This window comes from Seriola dumerili, unplaced genomic scaffold (assembly GCF_002260705.1).
Source record: "Seriola dumerili isolate Sdu_G_001 unplaced genomic scaffold, Sdu_1.0 BDQW01000017.1, whole genome shotgun sequence".
Lineage (NCBI taxonomy): Eukaryota > Metazoa > Chordata > Actinopteri > Carangiformes > Carangidae > Seriola > Seriola dumerili.
In genome coordinates, this window is record NW_019174272.1 from 1,660,470 (window position 1) to 1,680,132 (window position 19,663).

General features: G+C 39.2%; 4 protein-coding genes across 6 annotated transcripts in view; 2 read left to right on the top strand and 2 right to left on the bottom strand.

Moving 5' to 3' along the window:
* Positions 1–10,028, top strand: part of iqgap2 (IQ motif containing GTPase activating protein 2) — a 35,548-nt gene extending 25,520 nt beyond the window's left edge. For all 3 annotated transcript variants that reach the window (XM_022754171.1, XM_022754190.1, XM_022754182.1), the window contains 16 exons: positions 391–599; positions 777–929; positions 1,069–1,232; positions 1,449–1,673; positions 1,954–2,094; positions 3,393–3,477; positions 3,716–3,948; positions 4,595–4,727; positions 5,775–5,877; positions 5,965–6,106; positions 7,153–7,240; positions 7,390–7,602; positions 7,719–7,879; positions 8,018–8,161; positions 8,878–8,986; positions 9,309–10,028. In XM_022754171.1, coding sequence (XP_022609892.1) covers positions 391–599; positions 777–929; positions 1,069–1,232; positions 1,449–1,673; positions 1,954–2,094; positions 3,393–3,477; positions 3,716–3,948; positions 4,595–4,727; positions 5,775–5,877; positions 5,965–6,106; positions 7,153–7,240; positions 7,390–7,602; positions 7,719–7,879; positions 8,018–8,161; positions 8,878–8,986; positions 9,309–9,422 — 2,417 coding nt within the window. In that variant the 3' untranslated portion in view covers positions 9,423–10,028. The remainder of the gene's footprint in view (positions 1–390; positions 600–776; positions 930–1,068; positions 1,233–1,448; positions 1,674–1,953; positions 2,095–3,392; positions 3,478–3,715; positions 3,949–4,594; positions 4,728–5,774; positions 5,878–5,964; positions 6,107–7,152; positions 7,241–7,389; positions 7,603–7,718; positions 7,880–8,017; positions 8,162–8,877; positions 8,987–9,308) is intronic.
* Positions 10,029–10,285: 257 nt separating this feature from the next.
* On the top strand, positions 10,286–14,098 carry f2r (coagulation factor II thrombin receptor). Its single transcript, XM_022754202.1, has 2 exons — positions 10,286–10,428; positions 11,529–14,098. The coding sequence occupies exons 1-2, from the start codon at positions 10,359–10,361 to the stop codon at positions 12,755–12,757; spliced, it is 1,299 nt and encodes a 432-aa protein (XP_022609923.1). The 5' UTR covers positions 10,286–10,358; the 3' UTR covers positions 12,758–14,098.
* LOC111228386 lies at positions 13,326–15,317 on the bottom strand. Its single transcript, XM_022754225.1, has 6 exons — positions 14,607–15,317; positions 14,319–14,464; positions 14,123–14,184; positions 13,900–14,010; positions 13,710–13,811; positions 13,326–13,417 (listed from the first exon to the last, which is right to left on the bottom strand). Exons 1-6 carry the CDS (start codon positions 14,889–14,891, stop codon positions 13,380–13,382), a joined length of 744 nt encoding a protein of 247 aa, XP_022609946.1. The 5' UTR covers positions 14,892–15,317; the 3' UTR covers positions 13,326–13,379.
* Positions 15,318–15,402: 85 nt separating this feature from the next.
* LOC111228391 lies at positions 15,403–17,689 on the bottom strand. Its single transcript, XM_022754238.1, has 6 exons — positions 17,504–17,689; positions 16,746–16,888; positions 16,528–16,595; positions 16,113–16,241; positions 15,876–15,971; positions 15,403–15,783 (listed from the first exon to the last, which is right to left on the bottom strand). The coding sequence occupies exons 1-6, from the start codon at positions 17,612–17,614 to the stop codon at positions 15,692–15,694; spliced, it is 639 nt and encodes a 212-aa protein (XP_022609959.1). The 5' UTR covers positions 17,615–17,689; the 3' UTR covers positions 15,403–15,691.
* Between the last annotated feature and the right edge of the window lie 1,974 nt (positions 17,690–19,663).

Below are 19,663 nucleotides of genomic sequence, written 5' to 3' on the forward strand. Positions count from 1 at the left end.
ACTAGAAATTGTATGTAATTTTGATTATTATCATATTGCAACATTGGTTAAATTAGCTCACTAATATGTGAGCTTATCTGACTGCTCTAGTTCTACCAGTTTAGTAATCACACTCACATTATTTATGATCTTCTTTTTCCAAATTTTTCTCTGTGTAAAAAATTTGTGTCTTATGAAAGCAAGTGCCATTACTAAATTATAGCAGTATTTAGATGTTGTTATTGAGTTATTTGGCCAAAAACATTGTGACAATATTGTGATTTTGTCTGTATTGCCCAGCCCCCAACAAAAACATAACACTTGATGGCAACATTAAAAATATCATTGTGTGTGTGTTTAAAAGAGTTGTGAACAGGGCTTTTGCTGATTTTCTTATGTGCCAAATGTTAGCTGGGGCCAAGGATCCTCCTCTGTCAGTGGTGCGTAAGTTTGTCCACTTGCTGGAGCAGAGTCCCCTGGATCTGCAGGAAGAGCAGGAAGTGACACGGCTCAGGGAAGAAGTGGTCACCAAGATTCGCTCCAACCAGCAGATGGAGAAAGACCTGAACCTGATGGACATTAAGATTGGACTGCTGGTGAAGAACAGGATCACTCTGCAGGTTGACAATCATTACTTTTATGTGTTCAAGGACAGAAAATTTATTTCATGTTGGTTGACATCAATCATTGCTTGGTAACGGCTCCTAACATTGACCTGTGATTAAATTCCTGTAATTATATCTTATATCTGTCCAGTTAAGCGTCTTAATTAATTTGGTGTTTGTTTCTTTGAAAAGGATGTTGTGTCCCATAGTAAGAAAATGAAGAACAAGAAAAATAAAGCGAGTAAAGATGACTTGACTGCAGGAGACAGACTGGGTATTAAGGGCCTAAGTAAAGGCAAACGTAGGAAACTGGAGGCCTACCAACATCTTTTTTATCTGCTACAGGTATTATAAAAATGTTTCTAACTCTACCTCATCTACCGCAACTTAAGCTACAGCTTACATGTATCCGACTTAAATGAAATGCCTGTCCAGTGGCAGACACACACTTAATGTTACTCCTTTTCTCTTCCTTTCCTTTTAGACCAATCCATCATACCTGGCCAAGCTGATCTTCCAGATGCCCCAAAACAAGTCCACTAAGTTTATGGACACTGTGATCTTCACCTTGTACAACTACGCCTCCAACCAGAGGGAGGAATACCTGCTGCTCAAACTCTTCAAGACTGCTCTGGAGGAGGAAATCAAGTGAGAACTGCTGCTCTGAACCATATCCACTGTACCTGGTTTACACTTTGTAACCATTGTAGTTTAAAATAAATTTTGATTGTGTAAGTGAAATAATATCAGATCCTGAAAGATAATAGTTTGGCATTCCCTGAATGTTCAACGCATTTTGTATTTTCCTTGGTTGTTGTGGTGGACACTACTGATCTACTGCACCATCTTCTCCATGTACCTCAGTTCTAAGGTGGACCAGATCCAGGACATAGTGACAGGGAACCCAACGGTCATCAAGATGGTGGTGAGCTTCAACAGAGGTGCACGAGGCCACAACACACTCAGGCAGCTCCTGGCTCCTGTGGTCAAAGACATCATTGAGGACAAGAATTTAGGCATCAACACCAACCCTGTGGACGTGTACAAAGCCTGGGTCAACCAGCTGGAGACGGCTACTGGGGAGGCCAGGTAGGTGCCAGTGGGACGGTGATATATAAGATACGCAGCATGAGACTTACTACTTATTTAATGTCTGATCTTCTGTGAACCCAACATCAAGGTAGAATTTTCAACATGGTGCATTGTTATGCAATGTTAATGTACTTGACAAAGAAATTAATAAAATGGTGCTTACTGTGTTGGATTACAAATCTCAAGCAAGGCGTAGTTTTCTGGAAGTCTTTTTTTTTGCTTTGTTTTTTGTTTTTTTACACATTTGAGTGTTTTGCCTACTGTTGTCTTCCCTCAGCAAGTTGCCTTATGAAGTGACTCCTGAGCAGGCCATGTCCCATGAGGCAGTACGCAGCAGGCTGGAGGCATCCAGTCTGGCATTACGGTCTGCTACAGATAAGGTCTTGAACTCCATTGTGTCCTCACTGGATAATATCCCGTAAGTTCTGGGATCTGTTAAATGCCAACATTCACTTGTCCTTTTGTATATGTTACAGTTTTGTTTTTCAGTGCTTGCGCAGATTGCATAGCATGACTTTGATTCTCTTGTGTCAATTACTCCTTTTATTTATTTATTTTTTAAAACCAGAAATGTAAGGAAGAATAAATAAGAATGTGCCTTTAACATTCAAAGTGTTAAGTTATCTAAAACTGGGTGGAATTCAGTCCCATTCTGTTATACAGGGTTGGACAAAATAACACAAACATATTACACTGTAATGTAATATAATGCAGTTGCCATGAAATAAATACTGCCTTTGGAAAGATTTTAAACTTTGATATGTGCTTCAAGTCTTGAGGCCATAATTTGCTGTGGCTGTTGTGTTGTGCTGGACAGCATTATATTTTAAGCTGTCCCTGTTATTTTGTCCATACCCAGCATTCTACCTCAGTATCATTTCAGCAGCAAATACCTTGCGTCAAGGGAGCAAGTTACATTCAAAGTCAACTTGGATTGTAACTCTAAATCTTATTTATGATGTTTCTTTGTTGGAAGTAATTGGGTTATAAAAAAATGTATCTCTCTGTACATTTTTTAAGATTTATTTATCACTTATAGCATTTTTATCCATTGCATTTAAATATTTAAATTTCCTTTCTCATTGTGTTCTTTTTTTAAATCTATTTTTCTATTTTCTCATCCTCCTATTGAGTGTTTTTCTGTCTCTTCTATTTTTAAATTATTACCTCAACTATATAATGAGAGCAATGTGACTAAAATAGAGCCAGACAGGAAATGATCATGTGCCTTGTCATGTCATTTACCACTCATTCTGGTTGTTTAGGGTTCAGCTGCATAGGACATGGTCATTACTAGATAATCATCGCTATGGTACAAGCAGTTATCTGCTCAAGAACAAGAACTGTGATTTCACAGCATGGGCCACACCCAAGTGGTCTTATAATTAGAACATAAATACTTTTTACATTCTTTAATTTAAAAAAAGGTCACCAAATATTGTTTTAAAAAATTCTGAAGACTTTTTATACCACTAGATGGTGATGTTTGATTATACTCATAGCAGAAAACGGCTCTTTTGAAAAAGTGGAAATATTGTACAGCTAAAGAGACACTGAAATCCATCAATAATTGCCATCATTAATGAAGGTGTTGATGCTTCAAATAAATCCTCTATTTTCCCCATCATTAGCTTGCTTTATCATTTGTCATATCGTACATGGATGCATGTTTTTTTGTGTTTGATGTCCTGTCAATGCTTTTTGTTTTGCATGTAGTTATGGCATGAGATACATAGCAAAAGTTCTGAAGAACAGCCTTCATGAAAAGTTTCCAGATGCCTCAGAAGATGAGCTGATGAAGGTAGAAGCCCTCAAAAGTATAAATATATATTTTTCCACTCACAGTGCAGTATTTTGTGTTTAGATTGTCCCCTCTACATGCTTTATCACTGAGCATACTGACATGAAATTATTATTTTATATATTATTTTAATGAAGATTTCTCTCTTTTTTTTTTTTTTTTTTTTTTTTTTTTTTTTTTTTTTTTTTTTTTTTTTTTTTTTTTTTTTTTTTTTTTTTTTTTTTTTTTTTCATGGAAGATTGTTGGAAACCTGCTGTACTACCGCTACATGAACCCAGCCATAGTGGCCCCCGATGGCTTCGACATCATCGACATGTCAGCAGGAGGGCAGCTTCACTTAGACCAGCGTCGTAACCTGGGATCTGTGGCAAAGATGCTCCAGCATGCTGCCGCCAATAAGCTGTTTGAGGGCGAGAATGCACATATGACGCCAATGAACAACTACATATCTCAGACATATGAGAAGTTTAAGTAAGAAAGGAGAAATTAATATTGACAGAAAAAATGATGCTGTATGTGTAGCTGGAATAAATGTGCTGTAGAAACCTTGATTTGCCGGTCAAAATGTGTTTAGCTCAGGGCCGTACTCCCATGACAATATAATTACATCCAATAGGGTTTTGGTTCATGCTTCAAACCAGCATGATAAAGGGAAAAACACACATGGAGAAATGTTCCTTCCAATAATAACAAAGTCAGGAGTATGAAAAAAAGAAAATAAACCCTACTGATAAACATGTTTTGCTTTGGGGGTGAGAGTCAGGTTAAGCTGACATTGTAAAAGGAGTGACACAGGAAGAAGCTACCTTATCTTTATTTTGGAGACGCGTGTTGAACTGATCTCCAGACGGATTTGTACAAACTCACAAAAAGGAAGGGCTGGGCCAGAATATGTGTACTTATCTGCACCACATTACAAAAGTGATTGCCTCATCATTACTGACTGGAAATCCACATAAATATTAGTCCATTCTGTGGAAACAAGTCAGTGAGAAATTTCCCTGCAGGAAATCACTAGCACATCAAAGACAGTTTCGCTATTTGTCTAAACAAATGTCCCTAATGCTGGCCATTACTACTCTGATAACCACTAACTACTCATATTCTTCTCTTCCAGGCTATTTTTCCAGTCTGCGTGTGATGTCCCTGAACCTGAGGAGAAGTTTAATATTGATGAATACTCAGACATGGTGACCCTGAGTAAGCCTGTCATCTACATCTCAATAGAGGAGATCATCAATACGCACTCGGTAAACCCAAGCAAAATAAATCTCATAACATGTCTTCTGTGGACTCGGGATGTCATTCAAGTCTACATTAAAATAACATCAGCTGAGGAAAACATGCAGTCATTATCCATCCATTACGTACATTACATGCATCCATTATCAACTTATGATTCAAACATAATTGTAAAAGGTTTGTCCTTCTGTCAGGTCAGTGCATGGTTGTACTGATTCTACAGTTGCTGTGTTATTTCAATGTCAAACCAAACAGCTCTGATTCTCTCTGCAGCTGGTTTCATGTTGGTTTCATATCTACTGCCCCCTTCTTCTAATGTTTTAGTGTTTTCTCCCAGCAAACCAAATTTCAGGAATTTCAAAATATGTATCTGATATGTCTGAGCATTTGAATTTGAACAAACAACTCTTGTCTTAGGATGATTCTTATCCTTAACCTACCATCTCAAGCAAATCTGAAAAGTCAAAATGTGATTAGATGTATAGGCTCTCAGTTCTCATACTGCTTAACTCCCTCCAATTGCAGTCACTTGTGTTTATATTTTTGCCTTGTAATTTTAGGATATATTGTCAACTCTTGTCACATTCTCATCCCTTTTTATCGCTTGCTTCTCGCACAGCCACTGAACTTTCTTTACATCATCATCCTGTTTCCTTTCTTTATATTTCCAGACCACTTCCTTGGAAAGGGGGGTAGTGGTGACATAAGTACGCTAAAGCCATCTGTGTCCATTTATCACCAGTTTCACTCTGCACTTACACAGGGAACAATGGAGATGATGGAGATTGGGCATTCCATTTCCTGTCTGTTTGTTTTATATATGTGAAGAAAATGCATTTTACCTATACATTACTTTACCATATTATTTGTGGACCTTCACTGGGTGTTTTTTACTGCAACACACACACACACACACACACACACATATATATGTATATAATTAATGTACATGTTCTTGCAATTCACTAAGCAGAAAGAGAGCCTTGTAAGATTAAAATTACATATGAAGTATTTAAACTTTTTGTTCCGGTCTAATCACATCTGTATCTGTTCAGCTGCTTTTGGAACATCTGGAGGCCATCTCTCCAGACCACAATGACTTGTTGCATGAGCTGCTGCAGGACCTGGGAGACGTCCCAGATGTAGAGTCATTGCTCGGTACTGTCAAACAAACTCTTATTCATATTAAACACCAGTTGGCTATAGTGTATTTATCATTTTACACACTGTTCTGGTTTATTTCAGGTGAAGGAGCAGTAGACCCTAATGACTCAAACAGAGAGAGTTCTCTTAGCCAGCTGGCGAAGACAGAAATCTCCCTCACCCTAACCAGCAAGTTTGAGCTGCTGGAAGGGGATGACAAAGACCTGAAGACTCTCATGACGAAGTAGGTTTTATTATTGGAGGATGCTGAGACAAAAGCTTCATGCTAAATTCTTACCGGATGAGAATTTGTAAATAATCTCAATTCAGATTTCAGCCTATGTCGCCATACTCTAGTCTTTGATGTATATTTAAGACCATTACGCTGAATCACACTTAGTTAAAGCGTTGCATATAGAGTTTGGGATTGCTGTGAATGCTGAGTGATGCACTTTACTCAACCCTTCTTGACACAGTGTGTGCTTCTTTATGGCTATCACTCAGTAACGCGTCTTTGTTGTCTTTCCTGCTGTTCTATCATTTTCCTGTCCAAAAAGGAAGGGGTATGGTGGTCAGGGTTATCTCGCCTATAAACATGTATCCGTCTGCATCAGTTCCTTAAAAGAGACTGTGTGGCAGAGCTGCTCTCTTCATTACTTTCTGGCATGTACATTTTTTAAGAAGAAACAATAAATGTGAATCAGTATTTCTCTGAGTTGATACAGTGGGCTCCAGAGGTCAGAGACCACTTTCCCAGCCACTGTATGTGCAAGTCAGATAAATTGTAATTGCATAATATTTTGAGGCCATGTTAACAAGACTGCAGTTATCAATCATAGGAATATAGTATGGAAGATTGGTATTTTATTGAATAGTTTATGATCTGTTGAGTAGCTTTTGAGGTGACTGGACCAACAACATAATCTTGCCGATGACCTTAACGTGGTTAAGAGTAGGTGATGTTATATAAGGGAGAGTAAAAATGTATACGGGTCAGGTATATTAATTCTTTCCTAAGGAGAATTTATGATTAAAGGTGGGGAATGATGATTCAATTCTCCTGAGAAAATTGGTTTGTGCTTGTTGGCACATGTCTGGACACTAACAACACTTTTCCCAAAAAGATTTTGTCTGTCACTGTATGATGACAGCCTCATTAAGTTTTTGGATTACACCTGAAATATAAGAGAGAGGACTGGCTCTAAAAGATGATCTTTTTCTGTGTGTGTCTGTGTGTGTGCGCGCGTGCGCTTGTGTGTATGTGCGTGCGCTTGTGTGTGTGTCTGTCAGGACAAAAAAGCTAATAGTGGATGTGGTTCGGATTCAACCTGGAGAGACTTTGCCTGAAATTCTTGAGACCCCAGCGACTGCACCACAGGTGATTTTTTTTTTTTATTTTGTTTTCCTTACCGATGCACCCACAAGCCATTCTCATTTATCAGAGGAACATATGCAATAAATGTTTGGTCTTTGATTGCAGTCTAATGTTCTAATTTGTGCATTTCTAATATGACTTCTTTACTGAAGGAGTCGGAGCATACAAAGATTGTAGAGCGCCGAGCAGTCCAGGACGCTCAGACTCCAGAGGGTCTGAAGAGCAGCGCGGCAGTACTGGAGGACAGCCAGCTACCTCTCGAGCAGAAGAAGAGGAAGATCCTGAGAAACCTCCGTAACCTGGAGCAGGCCGGCCTTGCCAGTGCTGGTAACAAATACCAGGACCTCATCAACGACATATCAAAGGTTCATAAGTAGCTCTTTATTCACATCGAAGGACCCTTGCCTCCACTGCTAACTAATAAGCACTGTTAAGTCTGTTTGGCTTCTGAATTTGTAAAAACTAAAAACTTTTTTGACAGGACATTCGCTACCAAAGACGCTACAGACAAAGGAGGAAGGCCGAGCTTGTGAAGCTCCAGCAGACACTGACGGCGCTCAACTCGAAAACTGCTTTCTATCAGGACCAGATGAATTATTATGATACCTACATCAAGACCTGCCTGGATAACCTCAACAGGAAGTTAGTTGTACCTTCATTTCTTACACCTTGTTAGGATAAAGACTTTAGCAAAATCATTTTTCTCTCTGTTTGTATATGATGTTTGTGCTTCCTGTCATTTATGTGGATATAATATATTAGTGTGCTTTGTGTATCCAGGAATTCACGCAGATCTATAAAACTGGACAGCAAAGGAGATGATAAAGGCAGTAAGAAGTGGAAGCCACAGTCCCTTAAGTACACTGCAGCGAGGCTGCATGAGAAAGGAGTCATCCTGGAAATCGAAGGACTTCAGACAAACCAGTGAGTTGATGAAATTAAAAAAGGATTTAATCTTCGTCTTTACCGCTGGTCAGATATTGGATTTTTACATTTACAGCACCTGTAATGAAGTATCTGGTGTTAGGTTGTGACATGCAGAGAAATTCAGATTGCAGTGTAGATGATCAAATCTATCTCCCAACCATCCCACCACCATCATCAGAGTTGCAAATTGTTGCACATCAACTTTGAATGCTGGTCATACAACAGATATGACAGAGCAATTCTACACAGTTTGTGCAAGCATGGCAAAACTTTTTCATACATTTAGTGTAGTTATTCAAACAATCTGTAGTCTTCATTAGTTTAGTTGTATCCTACTTTAGAATATGATTCTTGTTTGCTAAGAGGAAACATGTCCATTCAAAGTATTGGGACTTTACTATAAACTCTTGTTGTCAATCATATGTGTTAAAATTAGGAGTATTAATCAGTAAGATAACATTTGTCTTCGTGCCCTAATTCACTTTTCACTCTCAAGACAGTTACTGTTAACGGTTAGTTAAATGTGTGAATGAAACTCAAATCTGTCAACACAGGGAAAAGCTGTGCTGAGGAGATTGTGTGCTGATTTGGAGTTTCTCCAACGTACAGTGGAAATACCAAAACCTGTAAATGAGGTCCTGTTCTCCCCAGTGTGCTGTGTTGTCACTTTTTTTTTTCATTAATCCCATGTTATTGTCTCTCTCATGTCTCAGGTTCAAAAACGTCATGTTTGACATTTCACCCACTGAGGAAGTTGGGGATTTTGAGGTGAAGGCTAAATTTATGGGAGTTGAGATGGAAAAGGTCCAGCTTCATTTCCAGGTAAACACATCCCAAAGCAGCTCACTAGTCAACACTTAAACTTGATGACATGACAGATGGTTAAATGTCCTGTTCCCCTCTTTGGACTACTAGCAGGAAATATGATGGAAATAAAGGAAATATTTTCCAGTTCAGACACAATTGTTGCAACAAATCTGTATTTTCTTTTCTGATTGTGAAAAAAACATTTGAGAGAATACCCAGAAGAGATGATAATAATTAATCAAATAATATCTGACATAGGAGGTAAATTTGATTATTATTTATGTTGAAACCTCCCAAATTTGAGTTTCTCATTGCACCTGTTGTATTTTGTGTCCAGGACCTCCTTCAGCTGCAGTACGAAGGCGTGGCCGTCATGAAGATGTTTGACAAAGCCAAAGTGAATGTAAATTTGCTAATTTTCCTCCTAAACAAGAAATTCTACGGAAAATGAGAAAGTTAAGAGCAAGAGGGGAGAAAGCTCAGGAGCGGAGGAGGAAATAGATTGTGCCTTCTGACAGTACTGAGTTTGATGTGCAAAATTAATTTTGTCAGAAAACATCAGATGGTTCAGGACAGTGTTTTGTTTCGTCTGATTATAATTTGATGGATCCCACCAAAATGAAATGTAGTTATTGTTCAATTAAAAATATCCGTCCTGTATTTTTCCACGTGGTGATTGTAAATGTAATGTATTTTTAAGAATTAAATTGTAATAATATTCATGTTTTGTATGTAAAAGATAGTAGAAAACACACTTATTGGTTCCTTGTTTGCTGAAAAAACTTTAAGGGTTTGACGGATATTTGAGACGATGCAGCAACAATCAGTTCACAAATAGAGCTGTGGAGCAACCTACTAGCCAGCCTGCATGGCTACATGAAATACTGTAGTTTACCAGTGCCTTTTTAATTAAAGCGTTTAAAGAAACATGTTTTAATTAATAAAACATTCAAAACTTTTAAAAGCTGCAACTGATGTATTTTTAATGTGTATTATCAGTATATAAGTGATTTGTAATGCTTGAACAATGTGCATAATAAATTACACATGCCCCATATCATTTGACCTTTTTTTTTTTTTCATCTGTTATCCATATTGTGCATTTTATTATTATCTTTATATTGATATATATCTTCATTATCTTTATTATCTGTCTGTTCTTAAACATATTTCTATCAACAAATGCTTTGAGGGAAAATATTTTCAGGGACCAGTACACATGACATTATTTCTCTGTAGTAGGGGAGGAGACGGTGTGCAGTGAGGAGGAGGCGTGTCCACACTGGACTGTAATAACACGTTTGAAGCTGGCAGAAAAACACTGAAGCCACTCTTCTGGCCAACAGATAATTTCAACACACTTATTCAGAGGATATACAGTAAAGCCATGGGTCACCTGTTAATAGGGCTGTTGGTTTTGTTTTCTCTCCAGAGCTCAGCACTCGCCTCCCAAAATGGTAAGTTGCTTTCCTCACAATAACCTTTGTGTAAAACTTTGAATGCTCCATAATCGTTCTGATTATTAGGTAAATCAATATTATCATACTTTGTACAGACTTGCACTTAGAAATGCAAGATGAGTAACATTAACTATATTTGCGTCAGCCGTGTGATTTAAAATAAATATGGCATTTTCTGTTTATACAATTGCTTCAGCAGAACGATGCCTTAGCACATAATTCCCCTTATGTCAGAGTATAGTTTACTGTATATTGTATATAGAAGGCTGGACTATGGGAATTGTGTTTCACGAAGTAATGACCCTGCACCTTTCCAAACTGCAAGAATTCGATAGTAATCAGAAACTTGAACCATGATTTGTTTTAGAATTTGTAATTCTGCCAAGGTCTGTTTGGCCACACAGCAGGTCATGGACAGTGGTGGAAAATAATGAAGTCCATGTTCTTATGTATTAGGATGTTTCTTGTCCTTTACTTGGATATTTCAATACTCCACTACATTTAATCCATAATTACAGCTTTACAGGTTTTTGCCTACAAAACATGATCAGCTTGAATAATTTCTAGACTAACCAACAATATATAAAGTAGTTAAAATCAGCTCCCCTCAGACATTTAGATGCTGCTTACATGTATCAGTTAATGCACCATTAATAATCCAATAATATAATAATCAACACTTTGTAAGGATATTCTTTATTTTTTAAATTACATTTTGGTGATAATATGTTTATAATACTGTACTGTACTGAAATATTTTGAGGGCAGAACTTGTGATGGATTATTTTTACAGTGTGTTAATACTACTTTTACACAAGTACAGAACCCAAATACTTACAATACCAGTGGAAGATTATGCAAGGGCCACCAGTCAAAAAAAAAAATTCCACTCAGCTTCCTGCTTATCTCTGTGAAGCATACTGAGGTAGGTATTGCTTAAAATAAGATCATTGATACTAAAATACGTCCAGTCTATAACTATGTAACTGTACTAACCCTGTCATGATAAAGCTTTCTCTTCTATTTCTGGATTCATCTAAAGATGAAAAGAAAGTTACATGTATCCTGTTCTGTCTCTGTGGTCTCTGTGTTTCAAGACTCAGAGCTGCTGCCGCGGACTTTTTCTGGTCACTTTGTGATGGTCACTGATGATCCTGTAGACTACATTGACCTTTCTGCGTTGGACGGTCTGATGGACGACACAGGGTCTGGCTCAGAATCAGGGCAGGAGCCGGTGAAAAGACACGGCCACCACGGCCCACACCGTCAACCCCAGAAGCACTATTTTGTCTCAGAGGAGGCTAAAGGTTTTCTCAAGGGTCGCCTGGCAACAAGCGTTGTCCCGACCATTTACACCCTTGTCTTCATCATCAGCGTGCCCCTCAACCTCATTACTATGGTGATGTTTGTGCATCACATCCGTCCCAGGAAACCAGCAGTGATCTACATGCTGAACCTGGCCTGCGCTGACCTGCTGTTTGGCCTGCTCCTTCCCTTCAAGATTGCCTACCATTACCATGGCAACAACTGGATCTATGGCTCCTTCATGTGCAGAGTTGTCACAGCAGCCTTCTACTGCAACATGTACTGCTCTGTCCTGCTCATGACGTGCATCAGCATCGACCGTTTCCTGGCCGTGGTTTACCCCATGAACTCGCTGACGTGGCGCAGCCCTCAGACAGCTTCAGCCGTGTGTGCTGCCATGTGGCTGTTAGCCCTCGGGGGAGTGTCCCCTCTGCTGGTCTCAGGGCAGACCATGTATTTGTCAGACCTGGGCATTACCACCTGCCATGATGTGCAGGATGTGGAAAAACTGCAAGCTTACTATCTTTACTTCTTCCCCATCTACTCCTCTGTCTTCTTCTTCATCCCTCTTGTCTTCACTGTTGTCTGTTATGTACGTATTATCCAGGCTCTGGCAGCAGCCAATGTGGAGAACCGCTCCAGGAAGACTCGGGCTGTGGTGATGGCTGTGATCGTGCTGATGGTGTTTGTGGTCTGTTTCACTCCCACCAACATCATCCTGATGGTTCACTATGTTCAGCTGTCCCACAAGTCCAGTGACAGTTCGTACCAGGCGTACCTGATCTCCATGTGTCTAGGCAGCCTCAGCTGCTGTGTGGATCCAGTCCTCTATTACTTTGGCTCTTCTCAGTGCCAGAAGCAGGTGGCAGCACTGTTCAGATGTAGGCAACTGGCACGGGCAGAGAGCAGCTCAGAGACACAAAGTACGAGAACCAGTGGGCGGACAGACAGCAGCAGGTTATGCAAGATGGAGAGCGCTCAAACTGGCCTGGGGAGCCATTACAGCAGGCTGGTGGCTTAAGTGCATGGACATGAGGAGACTGGTCAGTCTGAGAAACTGCAAACTTGCACATACACCCACAGCATAAGACTCCCATCTGTATTTGAAACATTACTAAGGACATGGTTGGGTTGGATCAAAAGAAATAATACAAAACTATAACTGTTTACTGTTTATTTTCACTTAAATTGGCTTATTTGATGTATCATTTTTTCATTAAGAGCCAGTTCACTTTTCGTTATTTTGAAATCATAAAATATATCCACCGCCATGACAGTGTGTGATATGTTAAATCAACTTCACAGCCACTAAAGCAGAAATTTGTCTTTTCTGATTTTTGTTTCATATCCTTGTTTTCAATAAATCATAGGAATTAAACAGTTAGTGTGTAATATTATTATTGTCAATAATAGCGTAATAATAGCGTAAAAGCATAATTATAAGAAAGACAAAAACAGCTGTTATAGGTTTTTATAAGTGAATATGTAAAATCATTAATCACTTGTATTGGTATTCATGAAGCCAAAAAAATGTGTGTAAATACCAGGGTTTGTGCTAAAGCATATATAATTCAATCAGAACAAAACTACTACATTATACATATTTTGCTTAATACAAAAGTTGCTTTATCTCTTGTCCTTTTTTATTGCTGCTCACTCTCTTTGTCGTCAGGACACAGCTCTGAAACACAGGAAGACAAAAAAAAGATAAACTTTGAAATCTTTGAGAGAAGAACAGAACAAAGTGAGTACCACAGTTTCCCTGAAGGCTCCACCTCCATTTCCTGCCCATGCACATAGTACTTCATTGAATTACTCCAAACATAATGAAGGTACATAATATATAATCATATTTAAATAATGCATTTCAATACAACATCTCCACCTTGTGGAAAGTTGTGTAAGTTGTAGCATCCAGTAAAGATTAAGAAGGAAATGGTTGAGAAAACTTTGTTCACTAATTAGTTACTGACCTGTTTCGCCATCGTAGCTATGGAAGTTCTCCGGGAAGTTCAGACACCCAACTTGCTTCTTGAAAATTTCAACATTTTTGGGATCTATTTTTCCTGTCCTTGCTGAAAGAGGGGGGATATTTTTTTTTAGTTAAAAAAAGGACTGTACATATCTTAAAACTCCAAATGTGTTGATGAGGACAAAACTTACTGAACTGCAGGATGTATCTACCAGTGACATCCCCATTTCGAAAGGTGTCTGTCCACAGCAGGCAGTCAGAGCAAGTCTGTAGGATATGTCCTTTGTGCTCTGACAGATTTTCTTTAAAACCAGAGTGACTGATTATTATATGACATCTGATGTTGTGGATATCTTTGTCATTTGTCTAAAGATAAATCTCTGCCTTACATTTGTCTGTCTTTGGTTCACTTACTGCGGAATGTGGTGGCAAGTCCTGAGATTGTTGCATTTACCTCCCCCAAGATACACCGGTTACTGAGAAACAAGGATTGTTGTGACACAATTTTGTTTTCACAAGGTTAAACTCTAACATGCCATTAAAAAACCTTTTCTAATTCTAATATAGTGCTACAAAGTCTTTCTCAAATGATTCTGCTTCATTAACTTACAAGCAGTGATCTCCCCATTTTAATGTCACAGTCTGACTGTCAGAAGTGGCAGACAAGTCGATCCAGGAGCTTTTCAGAGACTCCAGTGCCATGTGGTATTGCTTGGGGTCACCAGCTCCCATCACATACACCCATTTTCCAAACACCTGCATGTAAGCAGTTCAGATTTATGTAGCTATATTCCAAATATTTCATTGTGTTTATTGATAATATACCTTTTTTTTTTACATTCAGTAAAATCAGCCATCTTTGGGATCAATAAGAAAAGGGATCATAAGAACAACTTACCTGTTTGGGGTCCTCTGGCATAAAAGGTTTGACCAGGTCCTTGCAGTCAGGTGCAGATGCAGCAGTGAGGGAAGTGAGAGCCAACAGAAACACAACAGCAGGCAGAGCCATGGTCACACAGAGGGATGAGGACTGAGACTGGGAGACAGCTGCACTGCAGAGGATGGTGCCGAACCTGCAACAGAAAACTTTTCCCTCTGGGGTTTCACAAAAAAAAAAAGAAAAGAAAAAAAAGAGAAGTTGTTGTGCAAGTGCTAATATGGAAGAGGAGGGGGGATTGTACATGCTCAAATGCACCGGTGAAGGTTATTTAATGACCATGCAGAGCCATGCAGATTTCTTTTATTCAGCACAGAATGGCCTGCTTAGCAGTCTTCTGTTGCCCATGCTGCTGACCCTGAATGAACTCAGGCAACGTGCCACGGCTCGTCTTGGACTGATGAGACATTTAAAAAAACCAAAAAAAACCAAAGCTTTTCACCAGTAGAACGAAGGTTGTTTCCCTGTGGGGCTGTGTGGGCTCCTTGTGGGGACAGTTTAAAAGTTGGAAGTCTTCTTTCTCTCCCTAACAGAGACGTTACTGAACAACAGTCTTTGTTGAAGTTCCTGGGAACAGTGGGGCATTTTAGAAGAGCAGTATTAATTTTAATGAAGCGTATAATTTTGATACATGGGTCAGCAGAGTGTTTGGCAACTTTCACTGTGTGTGAGAAAGGACGAAGAAATGTTGGTGCTGAGCCAAATACTTTTTCTGAATAAGAGTAGAAATAAACAAGTGGAAGACAGTACAGCGGGAGACTGAGAACTTTTTTTATTTACCATACACAACCAGTGAGAACATGGTGGATGCATTAAAGGAGACATTTAAAATGGATTTACTAAACTAAACTACTGACCTAACATAACAATATAAGCTTACACTTTGTTGCAGGCTGACAGCAACTTGACGACATATTAAAAATTATCACAAGATTACATCAGTGCACAAGCAGATCACATTTTGACACTATTTAGTACATGTTAAGCTGGAGTTGTTTGGGTGTTTGGAGACTGTTCACAGGGCTATGACACTTCTGTGCTCTGCTTTACTTTGCAGCAGGCTCAGTATCAGTTTGATCATTCTCTGTATTCTCAGCGGGAGGTGAAGCAGAAGTCTCTCTGTCATCCGGACACAGATCTGAAATGAGACAATAGTAATAGAATCACAATGCTGTATTTGATAATTGAATTGGGCGGCAGAGAGATGCAGAGCTGAAACTGAAGACTGACCGCTGCCTGAAAAGTGATACTCTGGGAGGAATTTGAGACACTCCGCCTGCTTCTTGAAGGTCTCTAATTCAGATGGCTCCAGACTGCCGGTCCGTGCTTTAAAAGAAGGGCCAGAGAAATAAAACAGTGAGATGGCGAGGCGATGTGGGAAGCCAGGGGAGAGAAGACAGAGAGAAATAGCAAAGTAGCCTAATATCTCAAAAATAGTATTGACACCCCCCCCCAAAAAAAACTTACTAAAAAGAAAAAGATATCGTCCCTTTGATTCGCTGTCAGGGAGGAGGGTGGTGTCTTCGGACAGGAGGCAGTCGGCGCAGGTCTCATAGTACTTCCCATCATGATATGAAGTGTGACCATTAATGTTAACTGTGGAACAAAGATTAAAAACAGCTGAGATCATATTTTCATGCATCTAGTTGAAACTGTGCGCAAGAAAACACCATATAAAACTATCAAAAATATATGAAATATTAATATTTTTGGAAGGTTCTGTGACTGTTTTGTTATGAAATCCACCCACTCCTCTGTAATGTGCTTTGGCTGCATGCATCACCCACATAACATTACACAGCTTGGACAGAGAGAGAGCGAGAGGGAGAGATGGTGAGTCGGGGAGATAACAGAAAAACTGTGAATAATTCAAAATACATACAAGTGGTGTGGCTGGTCATTCCAGAGATGGTGGCATTAGCCACACCCTGAAGGCATTTATCCTCATTTCTGTAATGAGAAAAAAAAACAACAAGAAAAAGGAGCAACAACCTTTCAATACACTCTTCACGACAACTTTACGAATGATGGAAAATAACAATATGATATACGAAACATATGGTCACGTGACTAATCGTTTGCAGTCAGCAGCGTCCTTACAGGCGGTCGGCCCAGTAGATGGTGATGACTCCACTGTCTGAGGAAGCTGACAGTTCCACCCAGGAGCTGTTCACCGACACCAAGTCGTTCTTCAGACTGGACTGGTCCCATGACCCCACATGAAGCACCCACTTCCCATAGATCTGTCACCCACACAACAACCACACAACGCACTGACGTCACTGGGCTGCATTTCTGTGTTCAAACTTTATTATAATATAATATAATATAATAATGAGGATGCTCTGTCATGTCATTGTTAAAAACTGCATAGCTCTTAAAATGCTCTGAAAAAGTTAAACATACAATTCCATGACAACTCTCTTTTCTGAGGAAGCTCACATGTAAAAGGATCAAAAGCTCCGGGACACGTTTAATGGATCTTTTTCAGAGATTATTTTATCAACGACTTAATAGCTTTATAGCTTGATAGCTATAGCTTGATAGCTTTTTAGCTTAAGAAGACTGATTGTTATCTTGCAATTGAAATAAAAATGGAGATTTCTACATGGCATCACAGTTGTTTTTCTGCTAAGGGTGTACATAATGTACATTAGCCTTGATATACAAGATGCATTAATGTGCCAGTTATTCTTCAGACCAAATGTGTTTGTTCTTTTTAATCACAGTGTATCTCACTGTAACAAAAAATGAACACCAAGACAAAACTCAGCTACTCAGGCACATTAACCCACAGTGCTGCAGTGCAGAGCCTCCTCTATATGACCAGCTCATAACAAATGATCGCTGATACTCACGGGGCTGTGGCTGTCCAGTACCAGAGGCTTTACCAGCTCTTTACAGTCCGGTTCAGATGCGGCACTCAGGGAGGTGAGAGCCAGCAGAGCTACAACCAGCTGTGCAGCCATGGCTCGAGACAGCAGGCAGCCAGAGAGCAACACCAATGTCAGGGATCCTGCCAGCTACAGTCTTCTCAAAGGAACCACAGGAAGTGTTCTGTAACAGTGGGCTGGGCCAAACACACACACGCACACACACACACACACACACACAGACACACACACACACACACACACACACACACACGCACACTCCTCTTCTCCTGGAGGGAAGAAGGAGCAGTTCACTTTTCACATCCAGTGTCAGCAGGGGCTTGTGTCCTATTTACCAAGTTACATAACAGCCATCTGGCAGAGTCTGAATAGCAAGACCCCTGCATTTTCAATATGTGAACACCCCCTGCACAGAGTCACACACACACACACACACACACACACACACACACACACACACACACACACACACACACACACACACACACAAAAACTACTCCACTTGGGTCCTCAACTCTTATTTCAACAATAGAAGTGGCTGCAAAACATTAAAATAATTTCAATAAACTACTTTTATTTGCTAATATATTACACACACATAAGACATTGTTGGAATCTTTAACATGAGGTAACCTTTTGTTTCCTTGGGCCAGATGCAGGCTTACATAACATGTACTGCCTCCATTTTTCCAGGGAAACAGTTCAGAGATTGGTCGTTCCGTTTTGTTTTTGTGAAGGCACCAAATCATTATTGATAATGACACTAATGGTAATCCTAAAATACATAATCAGGCAATGGCCACTTTGTGCAGCATAGTGCCAACACACTCTCAGACTCACAGCAACAAAAGTAAATTCGGCCATCTGATCAGCTCCATCCGAAAAATCCTTACCTTACTTTCACATAAAAACAATGGGGTCAACAATTAATGTATTGCAAGTTCTTTTGCACAATACTATTTGTCAGTGTTGGGGAATGAATCACAAGTTATGATTCATAGATAATTATGTTTCATTCAGGAGTTAAAGCAAATTTCCCAGGGGAGTATCTTTCATTTTTTTCCTGGGTGTGTGGATATCTTTTGGCTTCTTGCTTGTGTTTTTCTCAGTTTTTGGCTGATATAGCAGATGCTATACAGAGACCTGGTCTAAAATCTTATATATCTAGATATTGTAAGGGAGGATTATGTAAGTCATAAAGCAGTACTGTTGACTCTTTACAGATGTGCCCTGACAAGGACTGTGTTATGTAACACGCAAATATCTCATTCAAGTTGCCATATTTGACTTTCAATTGAATTTGCAGTTAATGTCTGAAGAGAGAGAGGTGGTTGAATGTGAACCTGAGTAACTATAGCAAGAGGACGTTGCACAATGCTTTGAGAACATAAAAAGCCACATCTTACTCTTCTTTCAGCAGAAGTTTCACACAGCCATGTAAAACTGTTGCTCTCCATCCTTCATGGGGCCCTACAACAAGCAGACAACATGAAAAGACTAGTGTTGAGGTAGAAGCATGAATGAAACAATCAGCTAGTCCACAGTCCTGCTTAGTATTCCTTTCTTTGACTCCCCTATAGAGGTACATTTGTTTCAATCCATGTGTTATCTGTTAATAAATAATACATCTGGTTCTGGAATTTTTTTTACACTGTGATGATGATGAAGATACATTGTAAATAGAACACATTTCATAACGATATAGACTAACCTATAAAGACATAACTGGTGTGATTTCTTTAACATTGAGTTTATTGTAATCATTCAATCCATTTGCTGTTAACAGCATAATTGGTATTTTCTACATATAGGCAATCAATTAGCAGTTAGCAGTTATCATCTTTAGTCCTGTGCAGTCAGTAGACCAGTTAGCTCATCTCTCACAGGTGGTAATAGCAAGGATGATCTATAGTATACTGTAGTGTGAAGTTTTGATGACGTTTTTTATGCCTTATTATACAATGTCGTTTTTATAACGTTTTTTACACCTTGCGATATAATGTTGTTTTCATGCATCACGTTAAGCCTTACTATACTATGGAGTTTTTATGACGTGTTTTATGCCTCATAATACTATGACACTTTCTCATGCTTCAGTATACTATGATGTTTTTATGATGTTTT